Source organism: Stegodyphus dumicola, chromosome 12, assembly GCF_044657685.1.
Source record: "Stegodyphus dumicola isolate Sdum_Otavi_A_Nest chromosome 12, ASM4465768v1".
NCBI lineage: Eukaryota > Metazoa > Arthropoda > Arachnida > Araneae > Eresidae > Stegodyphus > Stegodyphus dumicola.
Window position 1 is genome coordinate 5359759 of NC_140779.1, and position 22022 is coordinate 5381780.

A 22022-nucleotide genomic window follows, 5' to 3' on the forward strand; every position below is an offset into this window, starting at 1 on the left:
AAATAAGCACTATTTTTTGATGAAGCCTTGTATACTCCTATACTAGTCAGCCCCCCCCTTTGTTTTAACTTGCAGATTTTACTTTAAATTTGAATGCTAGATTTCAGAACTCATTGTTGTTTTAAAACAAATAATCTTGCTTAAGTAAAATAGAGAGGATGAGTATGATATTAAAAAAAAAGGTTTTAAAAACTTTTATGATATAAATTTAACAATTATATATTTGAAATTCTAATAAGAATTAAGATCCTTCCATATTTTTTGTGTCGGTTTAAAAAGTTGATTATGCATTTATATATCAGGAACTTGAGCTGAATGTTCAATATCAAGATCTTTATCATACTGCTTATCAACTGAAATTGGAGGAAATTCAGAAGATTGAAGAAGCAAAAAAACAAGAAGAAATCAGGAAGAAACGACACCATAGAAGAAAGAAAAAAGTGATATATTTATTATCAATTTATTAAATTCAGTTTTATTTATCATTGTCTAGTAATGATGTTCTGTTATTCTCAAACTGTTTATTAAAAATTTTCATATAAAATTTTTCATAAAAAAAAGAAAACTTTAAAAACAAAGTTCCCTTCTTTTTTTTTCTTTTCCACCCTCTTTTCTCTAAAATAATGGGTGACTTATGGTAATTAAAATAAATTTAATTTATTTCAAAGATTGAACTAAAAATGCTGTAATTAGAAGCTTAATTAGAATCAATACCACATGTTTTACAAAGTCATTAGGTTATTTTGAAGCAGGAAGGCTTGCAAAATGTATAGTGCCCTCGCTGGGACTTGAACCTGGATCTTTCGAATATGTGCCAGGTGTGTTACTATTATACCATGAAGGTATGCTGCAAAGAGGGAGAAAATACCTTGTATACTCCCCCTTTTAAAGATGCCCCTTTTTTAATAGAGGAGACAATTGCCAAATTCTGGTGGTGACGAATTATCACCTACCACCTTTTACTTTGGGCAGTCATTAAGGTTTCTGAAGCAAGAGACATGAAAATTGTGCAATGCCCTCACCAGGACTCGCACCTGGACTTCTCGAATGTGCGCTGAGTATCCTACCGATGCACCACAAAGGCATGCTGGAAGGAGGGGTAAATTACCATATTTCATTCCTCTTACATTACTCCCTCAGTCATGATATGTTTGTGCTTAGATAGAGCTCTTTTCAAGAGTCCAGAGGCACAATAGTTCTTAGGTGAAAATCAGGAAACTTCACTGAATACATTGCAAAGATATATAAGTAATATCTGCATCAGTCTTCATTTTTTCAAGGAGTGGTATTCTTTGAAGTATGACTGTTGCTTTCTCTCTTTTAAAGTCAGTAGGATAAAAAAATGAAATTTCTTCTGTAAATATCAGATGTAAACCTTTCTCTTAATAGTAAATTGAGTTAATTTTAACATTATTTTCCTCTCTTCTTGTTTTTAATTTCCCATTGTAAAGATAATTCTGCAACAGTCATTTACCCCTTACTGATACTTTCTTTGCTTCTAGGTTTGTATGTTTTTTCTCCTTGTTTTTGATACTAAATAGACCTTTCTTTTTTGCTGCCGTCATTTACATAAACCCATGCTTTGTCTAGGGTCACACTGCATTTCTATTTATCTCCTAAATACACTCGTGTGCAGTGAGTTTGCAAAGGGAATTTTCAAATTATGTCTATTTTTATGAAAAGTATTGAACCAAAAGTATTAATTATGTTGCTGAAGAGTTATTCAAATATTCAGAGTCAAATATGGAAGTAAACACACACATTCCTACAGAGTTGTGATTGTGGAGAGGATCTAAACATACAAGGGGTTTCTAGGATTTGTGTGCTTGTACTCCTTCATGACATTGGCTGTGCTTCCTGCAAGAGTTGAGTAAATTTTATAAAATATTTGATAAAATGAGTAGCCACAAATGTACGGATGGTGAAATGAGGTGGAGACTTGTAAGTAGACTGGTGGCAGGCCAATCATAGGTGCAGGTGGCTACAGAGCTCAGAGTAACATCCAGTGTCTGACAGAACTGCTACAGCTTCACAGCTACATGAGATGTATGCTGCTACTGGAGCCCATGTTTGACAATGTAAAGTAACCAAAGGCTTTATAAGATAGGGCTGTATGCCAGAATAACCGCTGCTTGCGTCCCGCTCACTGTAGCATACAACAGAACATGTTTAGCATGCTCTTTAGACCAGATTTCAGCGGAGCACCATGCTTTTTACTAACGAGTTGAAATTAAGCCTGGATACTGATTCTCGGTATGCCTTTACCTGAAGAGAGCCTAGAACATGATACCAACCCTCCCTCATGAGGAATGAAGGTTGAGGGTAATGATTTGGGCAGGCATCACGTTTGGACGGCCATACACCTCTGCATGGTATGGAAAGAGCATTATGTTGAACTTTTCAGAAGCTCAGTTGAACCTAGGTTCCTGTTAATGGATGACAATAGTCGTTCACTTAGGACTCAGCTGGTTGACAATTACTTGGAAAGTGAAATTATTCACTACCAGGCCAACCAGATCTCATTTTAACCCTATACAGCATGTCTTGAATGTTCTTGGGAGGGTAATTTCATCTTGCCATCCCCTTCTGAGTCTTGCTGCAGTCTTGCTTCTGAGTCATTCTGAAAACAGTCTTGTTGTAGGAGTGAGATCGGCTGCCACAGGGACTCTTGAACTACATGCTCTTCAGCATGCCATCATGCTGCATAACCTGTCTGGCTGTGAGAGGGGGCTATGCCCCATGTTAGATTCATTTTCAATTTGATACCATTTGCACTATGAGCTTTACTGATAATCATGCATACATAAAATGTCTTTTGAATGGTGCATCTCTTTCTCTATTATAAATCTATATTTATGCCAAATTTCATTGAAATCCATTCATTAGTTTTTCAGAAATTTGACATAATGTGCATATTCTCACAATTTTGCGCACGAGTGTAGTTTTCATACAAGATTCTACAAATTCTTGTGGTTTTTTATTTTATTTTTAGTTGCTACAGATGTATTTAAAAACTACAGCTGACTTCTATATCAGCAAATTTTCTCTTGTTACTAACATTTTAAATTTACTTAATGAATAACTTTACTTAACTGTACTTAATGAATAAGAAACATAATAAATTATTTCATTGAGCATGATGATGAATCCTTCTTGATTTATAACAAAAGTATGAATTTTACTAGAACTTAACAAAATTAAATTCCATGAAGACAGTTTAAATTACACAATGCCTTATTACCCCTTATATTTAAATATGCATTTCATTATATCTCATCAATATTATCAGAAAATTTTATTGATTATGAGGTACATTAGGCAACAAATACAAAATATTTTTTATATCAATGAGCATTTTTAAAATTATATTTGCTTCCAAACGTTAAATATTCCAATTGAATTACACTTTTGAAAACTGTTAATTTGCATTGCATGCTTAATATAGAAATTAAAGCCAATTTGTATAATTTTGCAAATTATTTAAATAAATTGTTGAAAAATAAAATTTTCAAAATTCATTCTAGCTTAAGAAATAATACTAAAAGAATTTAGAGAGATATCATTTTTGAACCTCAAAACATATTTTCATTAATATTTTATGATGATCAACTAGAGATTAGTATTTTCTCCATCCTTACTGCATGCCTTCATGGTGTAACAGTTGTACACTCAATGCGTATTTGAGAGACCCATGTTTGGATCTCGGCAAAGGCATTGCTCATTTTTCATGTACTCTTGCTTCAAAATAATTGATTAAATCTACCAGTGGTGCCCAAATTAAAGGGTAGTGGATGATGATTCTTCACCACCCTTAAGCATTTTGGGTCCCCTAAATCCTCAGTCACCCTTTAAAAGGGGGAGTATGTAAAGTATTTTCTCCCTCCTTTCTGCATGCCTTTGTGGTCTAATGGTAACACACTTGGTGCATATTCGAGGGGTCCAGTTTCGAGTTCCAGTGAGGGCATTACTCATTTTTCATATCTCCTGGTTCAAAATAACCTAATGACTCTATCATATAACAAAACATTAATCAATATATTTCCAGAATTTTGCAGATTTAATAAGATAATATTATCAAAATTTAATAAATTCAAGTACTAGAAATTCAATTCTTTATTTTCTTTATAATATAAAAGTCTTTCCTTTTCCTTACAAAATGTTTATTTTGTCAAAAATAAATATTTATTGCCTATAAAAGTATTAATTTAACACAAAATCATAATTTAAAAACAGTAAGTTCTTAGACTAGGTAATTAAAAAACTAAGTAACACAAATCTGAGTAATTTAAAATTAAACTAAAATCATCCAAAATTTAATTTTCAAATACTGATTGAATTAATAATAATTCAGTTATATTATTTTTTCTACATTTTAAAAAGTTAAGAAATAATATTTAAGTAACATTGCATTCATTATATTCAGCATTATTTTATCTCCAATATAAACTGTAGATAGATACTTAAACAAAATGACCATGCATAGGAAACTAACGCAAAAGAAGGCAGAAACAATGCACATGGCAAGGAAATTATAAATTACTTTGTATATAAAATGGCATACCTATGCGAGTTTTAATAAGCTATATAGAATGTGTTAATTATAGACAAGTAAAGGCTATTGCCTAAGAATTCTTTCTTTATTAAATTCAATGGCTTAAATCTTGTTCTATGTGGTGAAACAAATACTTCCATTGCTTTGATTAAATTAGTTGATAATTTTCTAAATGTCCGTACAGGAAATGGAAAAAATTTCTGTTCGATTATGGAATTTGAAACTGTCAAAGAGATAGTCACATATTATGCAGGGAGGGGGGAGGGAACTGATAAACTTCTGGGCTAAAGTTTTCATGCTGAAAGAAGGTAGAAAGTATCCAACATTGACAAAACTGAGTAAATCTACTTCACCTTGCTTCCATGAACTGTTAAAAGTACCCTTAATTATATGTGTGATATTATACCAGAATGTTGGAAATCCTTGAACTCTGATAGCCTAATTACTGTGAAGACAGTGAAATATAATTTATTCTCATTAAAAAGGTACACTGTGCAAAAAAAGGGGGGGCAGTTCTACTGGGCCGCTTGACGAAATTCAAATTGCGTTTTTCATGTCTCGAAAGCGCGACTTAGGATATATGTTAGATTTATATATAGTATTGTTTTAACATAAGTATTTTGACACAAAATTGGACTTTTCTGAAATAACATAGCAATTGTTTTCCATATTTTGATTCTACGACTCATTATGCCTAGATATCAAATTTTGTAAAATTTGGTGTGGAATTTACGGAGAAATTCAAAAATTTATCTTGGCACAATTTAATCCATTTGTGCCACGAATAATTCACTTGCCGAACTTCTTAATATATGGCCCTTTTACATTGTGCATGAGCCTTTAGCCTTTTTACATTGTCTCCTGCCTTGCCTGCATTGTGCATGAGCGGTAAAAAAGTCACATCGTTTCCTACTTTCAAATAATTTAAGCTAAGTGTCTAAACCACATTTGATGTTTTATCCCTTTCAACAAATATGCCAAATTTCAAAACGCGCCAATATATAAATTCACGTATATCTCCGGAAATTTTGAATAAAAAACTGTTATTTTATGCTGGTATGCTTAGCAATATGTCTACTTTAAGATGATGGTAAACATTTTATAGATTATAATTCAAAATGTTTTTGAAAAGTTTATAAAAATTGTTTAAAAATACAAATTTTAAAAGTAAATCTTAAAAAATGGGTGAATTTTATTTGGACTGAACCTGAATTTCGAAATGTGTGAAAGGAACAATCAAATAAGTTTAATGAAAAAACAGAGATTAATAAATATGTACCAAACTCAATTAACATTGTGGAGCTAAAATTTTGAGAGCTAATTTTTTTAAAAACTACCCTTGCGATTTTTACAAAACTTGGCAGTTTGACATAATTTGAGTCGTAGAATTGAAATATGAAAAAAAAAAAAAAAAAAAAAAAAAAAAAAAAAAAAAAAAAGATATGCTATTTCAGAAAAAGTCCAATTTTGTGTCAGAATACCTATATTAGAACAATGCTATATTTAATCTAATATATATCCTAAGTCACGCTTTCGAGACACGACAAATTTCGAGACAAAAAAATTCGTCAATCGGCCCAGTAGAACGGGAGATATAGAACTATCCTTTTCTTTCTTTCTTTCTTTCTTTCTTTCTTTCTTTTTTTTTTTTTTTTTATGCGGTGTACATGTGAAGTTATTGGATCAGATACTCCGTCCCAGGTAAGTAATTCAGTTCTATTGGTAAGGATTTTGTGGATAATTTATTGAATAGCTGAATAAGTTACGAAAATTCTCTACATTTCATGAACCATTCCCTTCTTACTTATAGTCTAGTTCAAAATAGTTTGCTGGTTATGTTGAATTTTTAATTGTCAGCAATATATATGTATGTATGTATAGGTGTGTGTGTATATATATATCTAAAATGTTGAGAAACCAAAAAAGTAAATAACATTGTAAAATGATCTAGTCAAATATAAATTAACATTTAATAAATTAAAAAAAAATAATTTTTGGTTTCCTGATGAAATATATGCATGTGTTTACATCACATTAATATTCTGCATTATTAGAAACTGTCAGATTTTTATTTCACAATTTTCAATTTCTTTTGAAATGGGATTGCAATCACCCCTGTATTATCATGCGCTATGTTTATATATTTGTCATGTGCTCTGGTTTTTTTACTTATTAATAAAAAATTAAAATAAGTTATTTTTACTTAACATATTTTTGTAGGATACAAGTGGTGAGATGAGTGCTAAGAAATTGCCAGAAGAAACTTCAGATTCAAAACAAAAGAAAGTATGTAGATTTTAAGCACTGTTCAGATTTGAAGCAGTGGAATACATAGTTTAACAAAAGGGGATTTCTGAGAAATATGTGCAATAGAATTGTAAAATTCTAAGAAATATGTGCAATAGAATTGTTTCTAAGAAATATGTGCAATAGAATTGTAAATTGTAAAATCACTGGGAGTTCTTTTTTCCAGATGTTAAATCATCAGTAAGATGTCATGTAGAAATGGCAACATTAGAGCTTATTGTTCAAGTCTAACCTTCTCAAAAGGCCAGTGCTAGAATTTAAGCATTGCAAAAGAAGCATGGAGCTACAAAACTTAGAAATGGCAGAGTTTTTAGAATTTAAGGAGGTACTGGGTAGCAGAAATTAGAACTTGCAGTTGAATAGGAAGGCAAAATGCGTAACGACAGCCCTATCTCTCCCCACAATCATTTAAGAGCTGAAAATACGATTCTGGTCAACATCAATACAGTGTCAATCAATATATTGTTATTGGCTATGATAGGACTCCCTAGAGTCCACATCACAGAATCACAGTTTACGTATTTAAATGTATAAGGACCGCTTTCGGTCGTTTTCTGTTGTCTCTATCCTGGTAATTATAGTCCAGCTGTGGGATAGAGCTGTTATTCACTTTATGAATATTCCTGAAAAATTTTCTTGCAATTTTTGCAAAGCAGACGTTGATTTTTTTCTACATTGAGTTCACGATGAATTGCGTCGTTCCTAATGAACCAGGGGCAATTTGCCACCTGTCTCAAAGTCATATTTTGCACTTGTTGAATTTTTTTCATAGTTGTGTCACAAAGGAAACCCCAGACCGGACAGGCATAAGTGATGATGGGACGCAAAATGAATTGAAATACAAGAACTTTATTTTGAATAGACAATCTCGAGTTTCGGGCAATTAGGGAGTTCAGTAAAGTTTTTTCTGGAAGTGAATTTTCTTCTTCTTCTTCTTCTTCTTCTTTTTTTTTTTCTGTAAACTATAATTAACACAGACAACTTTTTGAATTATTATGTGTATAATAAAGTAAGTATTATGCTCGGATACATATAATTCCAATCAGCAAAAGTGCCCAAAAAAATCCACATTAAAATCACAGGAAAAAGTACGTATAAAACATGATCAAGTTGATACAAAATTAGTGTTACGTTCTGTGAGATAATGGATCTAGAGAAATTGATGACAACACTTGATGTAGAATCAAAACACAATTTATTCATCAGTATTACACAGGACAGTTACAAAGATGTATTACGACCATCGAAAACCTACGACAAACATGCTGAAACAATCGGCAGCACAGCCTTCAGGTTACAAGTAAAGACAGCAACACTGCAAAGCACTAGCTCCTGGCTCCTGGCAGCATAGCTCCTGGCTGGATCAATAGCTCTCGAGCTGATCTCTGAACTCAAGATACTCTTTAGATACTCTCTCTCTCTCCGTACAGACAGGGTATATTAAGCTTTTGACTTGCCTTTGAGAACATTCTCAGGAAAACTGGTAAGACTTCATTCTGGAATATTCTTGCTCTGACTGTGACACATCACCAATTTCGTTGACAAATGGCGATTTTGCACCAAATATGGCAGCCCTGCCTTTCCTTGCCACTTTCAGGCAACTCTAACCCTGCTTTGCAGGGAATCTATTTTACTACAGCTGGGCATTTCGGTATCAGGGTACTGCAGCTGGGCATACAGTATCAGGGTTATTTTGTCATCTTAGGATTATTTATCAATATGGGAGCAATTTTTTCTGGAAATGAGTTTTTTTCTTTTTCTTTTAACTGTAAATTATAATTAACCTAAACAATGTTTTCAAAATATTGTGTGTACAATAAAGTAAGTATTTATGCTCAAATACATATAATTCTGGACAACAAAAGTGCTCCAAAATATCCACATTCAAATCACAGGAAAAAGTAAAACATGCTAGAGTTGATACAAATTTGTCTTTTCATAAAATATTACTAGCCATTTTCAATATAAATCCTTAAATAAATTATTCTTATATCCTCAAGAGTCTTTTGGCTTTTTTTATTTAGAACCAAGTTAGTGTATGCATTTTTTAAATATAATTTAGGATATTAATTAGAAAATCTAATGACCATTACAGTCACTGAAATAGTCTTGTCAACTATTTCGATGGTTTCCGAATAATATATATTGACTGGAACAGTTTTATTGGAGAATTATAGTCTAGTCTGACAGCTAAGTAAATAGACAGCTCTAAAAATTGTGGACATAAATAAAAATCCGTTCAAAAGAAAATGTACACACTATTAGAAATCTGGCAGGTTATACCGAGAAGCTGGTGAATTCTTTTTTGTTCAGGCTCCAGACAGAGAGGTAATCACACATGCAGCAAAAATCTTCAAACTTGTGCAAGAGGGATCAATAATATCTGCACTGTTGGCAAGCATGTAAAATAGAGGAACTGAAAGAAGCAAGCTAGAGACATATTACTGTGAATGATGAATTTCATTTTGTTGATATAACAAGCTCATTTTCTGCTCATGCACAAAATGTTGACTATGTCCCTTTGCTCAGCAGTAAAATAAAGCTCATGATATGTGGCTTGCTGTCATCGTGAATTCATGGAGTTCATGATGATAGTGGATGAGATGCTGTAATGAAAGCAGTTGCGAAAACATAGCAGCAGCAAAGTGCATGTTAGAAGTAAATATGAACTTGGCTACAATCCTGGTACCAACTTGGTGTTAAAAAAGAGGAGAATGGGTCCATAATAATAAGAAAGTACCATGCCTATTTTCTTTTTGTATTTCTATGAACTAATTTTCTGAAGATCAAGAAACTGGAAAATACACTACATCAGTTACAGTAGGCAGAAAAACACCTGACTGAAATACAGTAGAAGTCCAGAAATCTGCAAAGCTTCGGACCAGAGGTTGTGCGTATTTTAGGATTTTGCGGATTTCAGGGCAGAAAAGATAAATCATAATATTCAGACTAAAAATGCAAAATAAATACGGCATATTAGATGCATTTAATTAAATTATTATATATATTATTACAATAATTTATTATATGCATTAAATTATTATTACATAAATAAATTGATTATACAGTCAAAAGTCGTTAATTCGGACACCCATAATCCGGAATGATCTATAATCCGGACCTCAAAGCTAAAAACTTTCTGCGCATGCGGCGCGTTGACACATGCGCATAGACATTTTACGACTGCGCATATGCGTGTGCGCAAGCGCAGAATACGTTTTCGCATTACGCGTTCTATGTATAACGGATGGTATAAGCTAAAATTATCTAATTATCTATTTCAGTTAATGTTGATGATTGCGTTGTTCCTCAATATTCGAATTGGATCCGGCTTATTTTTTTTTGCAGACTGTAAGAGCAATTTTATAAAAGTAAACTTGAACTTTCGATTATGTCAAATTGAATTTCCAATTCTGGAGCTCCCAAAGGATCGTACAAAACGAAAGTATGTTTCGATGTCCATCAAACAAAAAGTGGAATTGCTGCAAAAAATGGATAAAGACATGAAGAATGTGACAGAGAGGTTAGTGAAAACGAAAAAATTTCGATTGACAAGTTAGTGGGTATTCTCGGCACAGCAGTTAACGGGACTTGAACAGCGAAACTTTGTAACTGAACAAGAAATTATGTCTGTTTATAGAATTAAAGAGAAAGTATTATCACATAAAACTAAGCAACTTAAACAACTTACATTGAAAGAAATGTTTAATAAAGTAAACAAATAAATATTAAGCTTTTTTTTTTTGTAAATTTTGATACCCTTTAGATTATAATTGTTCTTTATTTCATAAATTACGGTTTCATATTTTTAATTTTATAATTTCTGCATGCCATCTTACGAGATTTAAACTGATGATCTATAATCCGGAAAAATCGATAATCCAGAATCGCCGAAGTCCCGACGAGTCCGGATTAACGACTTTTGACTGTATTATTCATTTACATTAGGCTCCTCTATTTTTAAATCAGTATGGTTCCTCTTTTTTAAATCAGCATGATTCTGCTTCCCCTTTTCTCTCCGAGTGGTCCTGAAATTGGTACCCCATTACTCCGCCGCTGCCGGAATCACTTGTACAAGACAGCTACAAGGTTTGCCAATTTCGTCTCATGTAAAGATTTCTGGTTTCGGATTCAGTGTTAGAATCACTGTTGCTGTAAAATTTCAACAGCTTTTCTTTATTTTTCCGTATATCATACACAGTCCGTGTCACAATTCCATACGATTCTGCTATAAACCGAGGAGTAGCACCTGCCTCTATCTTTTGCAGAATCTACACTTTTTGCATTACCGTCAATGCAACATGTTTACGTTTTTCAACGTTTCAAGCAGTAAAACCATGAGTGCGTTTCTTATTTGTCAATGTATTAAAAAGCGCTGAAATTTAAAACATTCATAATATATCCACAAAATATCCAAATAACAAAGCTCAGAAAATACAAGAACGTGAATCATGAACTTGAAAGAAGAGTTGAGTGAATCATCTGCTTTTTTACCTCGATGCGGAATGGAGAGGAAAAAACTTTTATCATGATGTCAATAATTTGATATATCCGTTATGAGTCACTATTATTCAGTAATTATGACGTCATTATTCAGTAAATATTTTTTCTTCGATATTTCGTACTCCATGTTGCGTTTTCCGGAACCTATAAACTATATATAAATTTATATTTTGAGAGGCGACGCGGATTACAGGAGTTGGCGGATTTCAGGTAGGCAAATTTTTGGGATTTGACTGTATAAGCATTCTGTGTAAAAACTCATACGTGTAGAATTCATGTATGAAGCAAGTCATGGTACTTTCTAAATTGAATCTTTTTCGCCATAAATGCATAAGGGTATATTTTGTCTTCTACCATTTTTACGTGACTCTTATTTGCAAATAGTAATGGCTTTAATTTTAATCTTAATTTCCAGAACTAAAGAGTATTTATTCACTTTATATATTTTTTCCTCTTATCTTTGTTTCCATCAGTTTTTCTCAGTAAATAATGTTATATTTCCATTATATTTAGGGCAGCTGATTTTGAGATTGAACCTAGTATACAGCTTGTTTAACATAGTGTAATTAAATTTCATACATACGTAATATGATGTAGAGAGACTAAATCAAATTTCTCTTTGAAATGCATTAAAGCTTTCGTAGTCAAATTAAATTTGAATTTTTTGTACTCTGTTAAGTTGAAATTTGTGTATGTATTTTCCATATATTCCATTATAGTTTAATTATTTCAAGCACTTTTCTGGCACATTTGTATATTATTTGTTTGATAAGCTTACAAAATTAAAATAATGTTCTGGTGTGATTATTCTAAGCAATTGAATAAATCGTTTACGGTAAATGCATTTGATGCAAGGATTAGAGAAATTGTGATTTCATTTCAGTTTACATTCGAAGTAAATGCCCTTTTTTTTATATTTATTCTGTTTTGAAATGTACTGTAATTTACCATTAAATTTACCGTGATACAGTAGACTCCCAATTATCCGCATCTGCCACACAAAGTTTCTTTTCTCTCTCTCTCTCTCTCTTTTTTTTTTTTTTTTTTTTTTTACAAGCGTAAAGCAAAGAAAATAAAAATGTTCACAAAACTGAGCGAAACGATCAATTTGCTAACATCGTGCTTATTTATGGTAAAAATATCCCAGGCCTTCTTGGAACCTTCCCCTCTGATGAGTAAGTGATTTATTACTCACTCTTGCAGTCTCTGCTCCACCGCCCTCTCTTGTCTTAATCTTACTGACACGTCCACTTCCTCCCACTCGCCATTGTTAGTTTAAGCCTGTTAGTGTTTGCGAACCGGTCGGAGTTAGTTTCTTATCTTGTGTTCAGTGCTTGTGCTTTTTGGTTTTATATTTTTCGTTACCGATTTAAAATGTCAGGAAAACGAAAGAAGGTCGTGCTGACGATTGCGCAAAAACTAGAATTAATTTCCAAAGTAGCAAATGGCGCTACAAGGCAGCAGATGGGATTGGATTACGGAATATCGGAAACAACAGTGCGTGACATTCTAAAGCAAAAAGACAAACTGGTGAACTTTGCATCAATGTCAGACAGTGCTTCCGCAATGAAAACGCAAAAAACTATGAAGGATTCTACCTTTGATGAGCTAGACACGGCATTGACAGAGTGATTAGCTCAAGTTTGAAAAGAGGGTACTCCTGTAAATGGTCCTATCATTGCGGCGAAGGCAAAAACCTTTTTTGAATTGTTAGGCCTGAAAGGAAATTTTGATGCGTCTTCGGGCTGGTCAACTTGTTTTAAGCAGCGACATGGAATTCGAGAAATTGGACTTCATGGGGAGAAACTTAGTGGTGACGATTTCCACCATGAATTTGAAGAATTTGGTTTAAAAGAAGAGCTATCTTTTGAACAAATTTCAATGCCGACGAATCGGGACTTTTGTGGAAATGTCTTCCCACTTTAGCATTTGAAAGTGAAAGTAAAGTGGCGTCATAAAAGCAGCAAGGAAAGGATCACTATCATGTCTTGCAGTAATGCTACTGGTGGACATAAACTTAGACTTGTTGTCATTGGAAAGTAAAAAAAAAAAAAAAAAAGGATGGATGAACCGAAGCATTTTTCAAGAATGGTTCGAAAACATCTTTGTTCTTCAAGTGCGTAAACATCTTAAATCGAAAAACCTGCATGAAAAAGCTGTGCTATTGATCGATAATGCATCTTCTCACCCAGCAAAAAGCGTGCTAAAGTCTTCTGATGGACAAATTTTTGCAAAGTTTCTCCCCCCAAACGTTACTGCGCTAATCCAAACGTTACTGCGTTTTCTCTTTTGCTATACCCATTTTTAGCTTTTCTCAGATTATCTGGGATTTTTGTTATACGCGGCGGCCGTGCCACCCAATTTCACAGATAATCAGGAGTGTCCTGTAGTTATATTTATAAATAATTTGTAAAATCTTATAAACAGGCATTTTTGATTCATCACAAATGATGAAATGTTTATCATTAAGGATACATTATATCTAGGCTATCAGAATTTAAAAACACACCAGACAGCTTTTATGGATTATTTTATCCTATTACACCTTTTTCTTATGCAATTTATATTTGCATAATTATTTTTTTTATCAACAATTGCAACAATTAATAATTTGCTAAAATTTTTTATCACTAAGTACCTTTTTAAAAACATTTACATTAATTGTAATAATAGAAATTGTATTTGACTATAAAAAATTTGCTATGATATGCTTTTGTACTAAATTCTTTAGGAATATAAATTGTATTCATTATGAGGACGAAAAGTATTAGGTAACTTTTAACTTTCTTCATGTTCTTCGTGCTGTAATTTTCTTACTGACGTTTTGACTTTTTCTTCATTTTTTTTTTTATATTGGTTCCATTCAAAAGTTCTATTCAAAAAATTGCCAAAGACCAATCATTCAAAGATGCTAAACTGCAGCCTTGAACTATTGAGCTGGGAAAAAAATTATATAGAATGGTACAAAGAACAACTGGCAATACTGTCATACATATATCACTAGAAGCTACTAATAATCTTTTGCCTTTTTTGTAGATAGGGATCGCCGAAGTAGCTGAATGTACTCTCTGTATGGGACTTTTGCTTGAGCCTACAATTCGACTTTGCACATGAGAATATACTCCTCATAATCTACTGCTCTTTTCTCTTTCAAATTTGCCATGGTGCATTGGGCCTTTGGAATTTGCCAGAGCATCTGTGAACACCATATCTAGATATGGTGTTCACAGATGCTGTGAATATAGTGATATTCTTGTAGTATTGAGCAGTAGATGATACTTGTGTGATTTTATCACCTGTTTGTTTATAATAACACTATTTTAGAATCATATAAACGTTCATAGGGATTATGAGGCAATGTGCCAATTTTGTACCATGCTATCATGAATAAATACTTTGATGACAACTGTGATTCTTTGTCTGAATCCACCACTGAAGCCATTTTTTTTGGACAGGTCTAAAACTGACTGAGATATAACTGTGGCTACTGTTTTTTGGAGAAAGACAGCATTGATATTAGTTAGATTTGCAGAGTGACCAATACAACTCAGTTTTTCAAGCTGTGTTTATTGCCATACAAACAACTATGCAACCAAAAATCTTCGTAAATAGGCCGATTTTTATTTATTGATTTGTCCTCTGAAATGAACAGCTATTTCAGACATATTTACACATTTAGCAAATGTTTCTAGTGCATGAGATACCTCTCTTGTGTTAGGTTCCAGTATATGCTGATATCCAAGGGAATAAGATAGTAGATTAGATCCCCAGGCTTACTGCTTCATGCCTGAGCTCCCTAATGCACTTTTTTCTCCCCAAATATCACATTAAGGTAATCACTCTTTCTCTTTCCAAATAAGAAGAAAGGTTGCCACTACACTTCTTTTACATATATATATTTATGGTTGGTTCTAAATTGCACATAGGATGGATTCTTAACATATTATTTTATTTTGCATTTATTGCCACCACTTGTTGCTGGTTTCAGCATGCTATTGGATTAGAGTTTGAACTGCTTTTTACTTTGTGTTTATTCATTTATATATATATATGGAAGTGCTGGAGAGTGCCTGATTTATTGCATGAATATCCTGGTGTCTGGCATTTGATAGCAGTAATATTTTACTATCCACTGCAGATGTTATTATTTATTCAGACTTGTTTTATTAATATTTTACTATTACATTAATTAATTATCTGTTGTTTAATAACAATTTTTTGCTAAATTAATGAATAGTGTTTTGAAAATAGGAATGAGTTATAACATACATATATGTCTAATGTAATGCAATATAAATTTATTTCATAATTTGTAATGTTTAGTATTAGTTAAATGATTTACGTATTTATTGCATTTTTTTTTCATTGGAACATCATATTACTTTTTTAGGCAACCGATATAATCGGTCGTTGTTTGGAAATATTTAAAAATTGTCTTGAGGTGAAGAAAAAAGAATCAGAAGTTTTAGAACAGGAAATGCTATCCTTAACAAGCAAGGCCCTTAGTCAGGATAAGGTTTACTTGTCTTATGTTCATTAGTTATTTTTCTAAGAGTGTGATTATAAATATTTATTTAAAAGTATATTTTATTTTCATTTGTGTATATTTTATTTCATTTTCATTCATTTATATTTTTTCAAGATAAAAGCTTTTAGTATAATAATTATTAAATTTTGTAAATATATGACCAAGTGTTTTCTTGTTCTTCATAATTAGCTGCAAGAAGCTATAAATAAATTAAAAGAAATATGTGCCATGTATTACGATGAAAGAGTGAAGGAAATTAAAACTTTAAGTCAAGAACTTGAATTTTTGGAAACCATGGAAGATTCTGAAATAAAAAACATTAAAACAGAAGTTTGTATATCATTTTTTTATCATACAGTGAAACATCATAATAATGGAAAATTTATTTTACCACATAATTATGAATTATATTTTTAGCATATGTTTACTTTATCATATTCATCTTAGATTAAGTATTATTTTTTGCAATTTATATATTTCTAATTCTTTTCAGAATTAGAAATGATTGAAAACTGTATACTTAAGATTAAAAAATATATGGTTTTAATTTAAAGAAACTGATGTGAAATTTTTGATTGATTTCTAAATTTTGATATGCATTTTATCGGAATTCGCTGAAGCTAGGATGCTGGAACATATGAACTAATTCTTGGTTAACAGCTCCTGAAGCTTTTTAATTGAGTAAAAGAGCACATAGCAACCAAAATTTCTAATTTTTAAATTAAAGTTTCTAGATTTTTTCTATAAATTTTGTATTTTGTTGTGACTAACTTATTTAACCCCATCAGAAGAAGCCCAAAAAATTCATCTTGACAAGGAGTACAAGATTATCATTGGCAAGAGCCTTGGCCACTAGTGACAGTATGATTTTGCCCACTTCCACTCCAGTTTTAAGAGACAGTGTGCTGGGGGTTGGGTTCGAAGGTTTTTCACCCCTCTTCATCTACCACCAAACCTCACAAGAGGACTTTCAGCTTGCCATGTATTTAGAGTGGTTCCATGCCACAAAGACACTATTATACTTACAAACATTTGTGCTTTCTTCAGGATCTGAACCCATGCTCTTCGGTATGGTAGTCAGAGTCACTGACCACTTTCCCGTCTGGGTGGTGTAACTTTGTATGTGAATACAAAATTTATTTTCATGATTCCCTGGATTGAAGAAAAATTATTAAAATTTATCTTCATCTCAGATTGTTGATGCTCATCAACAAGGTTTACTTTTCTTATTAGTTTTATTATTATTTTGAGAAAAAGCTGCTTAGACATAAATACAAAAAAATATATAATATTTACATAATATTATATATATTTTTTGTACACATTTAAATAAAATATAAATATAATGTAATATAACATAATTCTTATTATTGCGAGAAAAAGGCTGTTCTTGTACAAATGTTTTCCCAAACAAAATGATTGTTTTAAATATAAGAATTCAAAACTGAGTGTATTTATTTTCTGACAAGTACAAATATGAATTAATCAAATCTTCAAATTTTTTAGTATGATTATATCACATTGTAAACTACTTAGCTCAATTTATAAATTTTCTGGTGTGTTACTCACATTTACGTTTAATAGGAATGAAAATAATTTAAAGTCTGAATTAAAATAATTAAAATCTTGAAATCTGCTACAAATGCCCAATTGAAGCACATTTTGCAGGCTGGCTAAAATTGCTTCAGGAACAGAAGCCTGTGGGCTGCCAGTCCAAGATCACTGCTCTGTGTGATTAATTTATCAAGAATGCATGCAAAGTTAGAATGAAGCTAAAAATGGAATAAAATTTTCTATGTTTACATGCCAAAGCCTCTCATAAATATCAGCAAACTAGAATCTTTTGCAGATGCCCCATCTGCTTCATCAGATGGAGCTAGAATAAGTAAGTGATTTGATCTAGCTTCCTTTCCTTTGCATTATTTTCTCCTGAGTTGTGGTATTCCCAAAACCGACATTTAAATATAAGAGGAAGATCTCTGTTACGACATGGTGTAGAAGCGATTTCTGCCACTTCTGTGGTTTTGAGGCTGATCAAGTCACTTTTGATGAAACAGATGGGTCATCTGCAAAAGCTGTTTCTTATGTTTAATTAGGGTTTTATCATGTTACACTAGAACGTTTTATTGCGTTTTTAATAACATTATTTGGTAGTTTATTTTATTTTGATACAGATTTACCAGATTTTCTATTAGTTGCACAGAATTTAGTATTTGAAGGTATGAAACGTTTTTCAAAATAATGTTTTCTTTTTGGGCTTTCTTGAGTAATAAATTTTAAAGTTTTAAATTTAAAGGAAATATTTTTGAAGCTACATTTGAGAAATTTAATAATTCTTCATCATTTTAAATTTAAAATAAAAATCAGGGTTCGTAGCGGTCCTTAAAAGTGCTTATAAGTCCTTATATTTGAAAATAAAATATAAAGGCCCTTATAGGTGCTTACTTTTCTTTAAAGCCCTTATTTTATTTATTTATTTTTTTTTAATGAATGCGCTATTTTTCCCCTTACCAAAGCTGAAACTAAATAAACAACTTTTCTTCCTAATATGGAATGTCAGATGGTGAATCATACTCCCGGAAATAGCTTTTCCCCCTTTCTCTGCATTAACATAACCTTTGGTGTGCACGAAGAGTACAGACAGGTGCCCGTCGTTCTATTGGTCAAAGAATTGCGAAAGCAGTAGAAACATTCGGTACATTCGGCATTCTTTTCCTCCCACCCAAATACTACACACGTTTGAATTTCTATCAAGACCTTAAAAATTTGCATTCTCGTTCTGCTTGGTCAGTTCATATTCGTGTTTATTATGATCGTTATGCTTATATTGTGAGCATATGTATGAATGTTTATAATAACATAGTTATAGTAACTGCTGAAGTATAGTAAACTTCCAAAAATGGTTGTGCTTTAACACAGATTAGCTTTCTAAGGAATAATATTCGGAATGGCTTAAATAAAGGGAAAGTAATCGAATAGTCAAAATAATTTAATTTTTTTGGCCAATACATTATATAGCAGTGCTCTGCAACCTTTTCTCACCTGCGACGCACAAAAAATCTTTCTGGAATTTCGTGGCACACCAAAGAGTTCCGAGTTATCAAGGAAGTGCCGAAAAAATTCAAATGCTGACACACTTACAATCACACACACAACCACACAACAGTGAAATATATAAAAACATTTAAAATAGACATTATTAAGGAAAAAAAATGCCATTTTGTATTAAATACATGATAAAAAATTGCAAAATATCAAATACATGTATTTGATTGCGGCATACCTATATCCTACTCATGGCACACCGGTTGCGGAGCACTGTTATACAGTACGAAGGTTGGGAGGTCTCCCCTTTCTCCGCAAAAGCAACGGACCTCTTTTTTTTTTTTTTTTTTTGTCACTTTCCAATCTGGATTGAATAGGACTAAACGTTCTGCGGTCTACCAACCCAAGCGAAGAATGATTCTATTCCGGAAATTTAACGCCGTCTGTTGAAAATTAGAATGAAAAAACACCCCAGTTATTTAGTTCTTTATTCTCCCAATGGCAGTTGTTGATTCAGATTTTGTAATATAACGTAGAGAAGAATTACGGTGCACGTACTGCGCAATAACGTTTGCGATATTTTTCAGAGATAATTAATTTTGATGTTCAGTCTGAGATTTGTTTATGAACACTTAAAAGAGTTTTACTGTGCTTGCTAAGCAGAATATTTTTTTAGTTCGTTGGTATAATGATGCACATATTGAAATGTCAAAGCATTTAATTAGCGGAAAAATCTAAAGAGCAGCTACAGTCTACCCCTCTTTCCGCTCCTTCAAGTTAGTTTGACTGTCCGAATATTCGCCAATTTCCAAGTATGCGGATTAGTTAAGCTTTTACTGTTAAAGATGACTGCAGGAAGCAAATTTTTGTCTTCTGATTTCAGAAATGTTCCTCTTTTCTTACTTAAATTACTTTGCTTGCAGTATCTGTTAAGAGAAAACTGATATACAATGAAAATTTAGAAAATGTTCAGAATTTAGATTTAAATTATTTAAATATCAATATGAGTGGAGAAATAAATTGTATTTATTATTAGGTTCCAAGCGAATACAATAAATATGCATTATTATTATTTATTTTCTCTATTTTGAACTGAAATTTCATCATTAAATCTTGTAATAGTTTAGTTCTTCATAGTTTATTTTCCCTCTCATTGTAAACTAGTTCTGTAAATCGAACTATTATTTAAAATTAAAAACAAAAAAAAGTAATTATTTTCCATGGTTGAGGTAATGCGTATTCTCTCGTAATAAGTACTTCATTTCTCATATTTTAAATTACAAGTCTAATTTTTAAGATTATGCAGTTGTGTATGATGTAATTAGACGTGTGCTTATTTTTTTTCTTAAAATGTGCTTGAAAAGTGCTTATAGGTGCTTATTTTTTTAACTAAAATGTGGCTATGAACCCTGAAAATGCATTTATATTTGATTAAATACATAAAAATAAATGTATTTATTTTAATTAAAACTAATGTAAGATATTTGCTAAATATCAGAATGTAAAATAAAAGGTACATGCATATTAGCGTAAATAAAGTTGAATAATAAGTAAGCTGTAAAATGTAGTTATGCTTTTAACAGCTATTTAATGCTAAAAATTGTTAAATTCTTTTTCTAAGGTACCTCATGTATCTGTTGGACCAAAACAACATCTCAGTGCTGTTAAAAAAACTATAAAGCAAAATATATTTCAAGACATAAGCTTGGATGTTTCTCCAGTGTTTGAATCAGACTCTAAAGTAAGATTCTGTTTCTGTTTCAATATTAAATTTTATTTATATTTACAAAAAATAATTTTTTTCATAATGTTTTGACCTTATTTTGGTTTGAAAATAATTTTAATGTTGCTTTAACTTTACAGCTATCAAGGAAAATTGCAAGATGCAAAGAATATTTTCTGGTAGCTCTAAAAATAAGAAAAGAGGAGATTGATGAAATTAATTATATCATCACTTTCCTACATCATAGTAAAAATATAATGGAACCCGAGGTATGTAGAAATTTGAATTTTTTAAATTTCTTAAAACTTATTATTCCATGTTATCAAATTCAACATAATCAGCTTGTGAGTAAAAAATTTATATATTACTAGAGATTGAATGCAATTTCAAATTGTCGTAAACTTCTTGTGAGAGCTGGAAAAATGTATTTGATGCAAGTTGATGACATAGAGTTGATACTAAGAAAATTGAGAAATTTGGAAAAAAGCGTTTTATATATGGTAAGATTTTTTTTAATAAAATTTTGTTTTTCTTATTTAATTAATTTTGAAGAGCTTTTGCAACATTCTGAAATGATCTGTTATAGTAAAATATGTGCATATTGTTTCTAAATCTCTAAATTACTTTAAAAGTTGGATTGAAAATTTGATATTTTTTACATCATGTAGATCCCAGATGCTATCAAATATTGCTACAATATCTGCGTGCATGCATTAAAAAGAAGAAAAACTAGTGCTGAAGGTATTCAGCAGATTCTGTCAGAACTACCTATTAGTTCAAGCCTTATGGTAATACATATATATGCACTTTGTTTTTGAACTCATTTTATTGGCCCAGCAATTAAGATTTATATTTCGTGTTTTCTGTCTAGTTAACTGTTTATATATTAATATTTAATGTAATTTTTGCAGATATATGTATTTGAAATACAACTTTTTGAGATACAAAAATAAATTATGTGTACTTAATTTATTTATCCTGTTAGAGAATTTAGTCTCTATAGAATATATATTTAGAATATTATATTTACTGAAATTGAGATTCTGAAAATAATGTTTTAAGTTTTTTTGGAATATCTGAACTTATTGACTTTAAAAATTTAAAAGTGTGTTGAAAATATTGGTTTTGATAATATAATGAAGGTGAACTGTTGTTAATTTTGCCACCCCCTGAAGAACTTTGGTATCAGAGAAATTAATTTTCATTATATCATTTATTAATTCAATATCTATGTTTTTTTGTTAAAGATACTCTTTAGCTTAAAAAACGTTTTCTACACTGGGTGGGGGGAAACAATTTTTAGAGATTTGTAAAAATTTTTATGGCCCAAATAACTTTATTTCTTCTAATATTACAACTAGAGT

At 31.5% G+C, this 22022-nt stretch overlaps 1 protein-coding gene across 1 annotated transcript in view; it reads left to right on the top strand.

Annotated features, from left to right (window-relative positions):
• The window catches only part of LOC118192777 (uncharacterized), a 152918-nt gene that overhangs the window by 59834 nt on the left and 71062 nt on the right, over positions 1 to 22022 (top strand). The window contains exons 12-19 of the mRNA XM_085806914.1: positions 303 to 440; positions 6773 to 6838; positions 15753 to 15878; positions 16080 to 16220; positions 20557 to 20676; positions 20799 to 20927; positions 21030 to 21158; positions 21327 to 21446. Coding sequence (XP_085663040.1) covers positions 303 to 440; positions 6773 to 6838; positions 15753 to 15878; positions 16080 to 16220; positions 20557 to 20676; positions 20799 to 20927; positions 21030 to 21158; positions 21327 to 21446 — 969 coding nt within the window. The remainder of the gene's footprint in view (positions 1 to 302; positions 441 to 6772; positions 6839 to 15752; positions 15879 to 16079; positions 16221 to 20556; positions 20677 to 20798; positions 20928 to 21029; positions 21159 to 21326; positions 21447 to 22022) is intronic.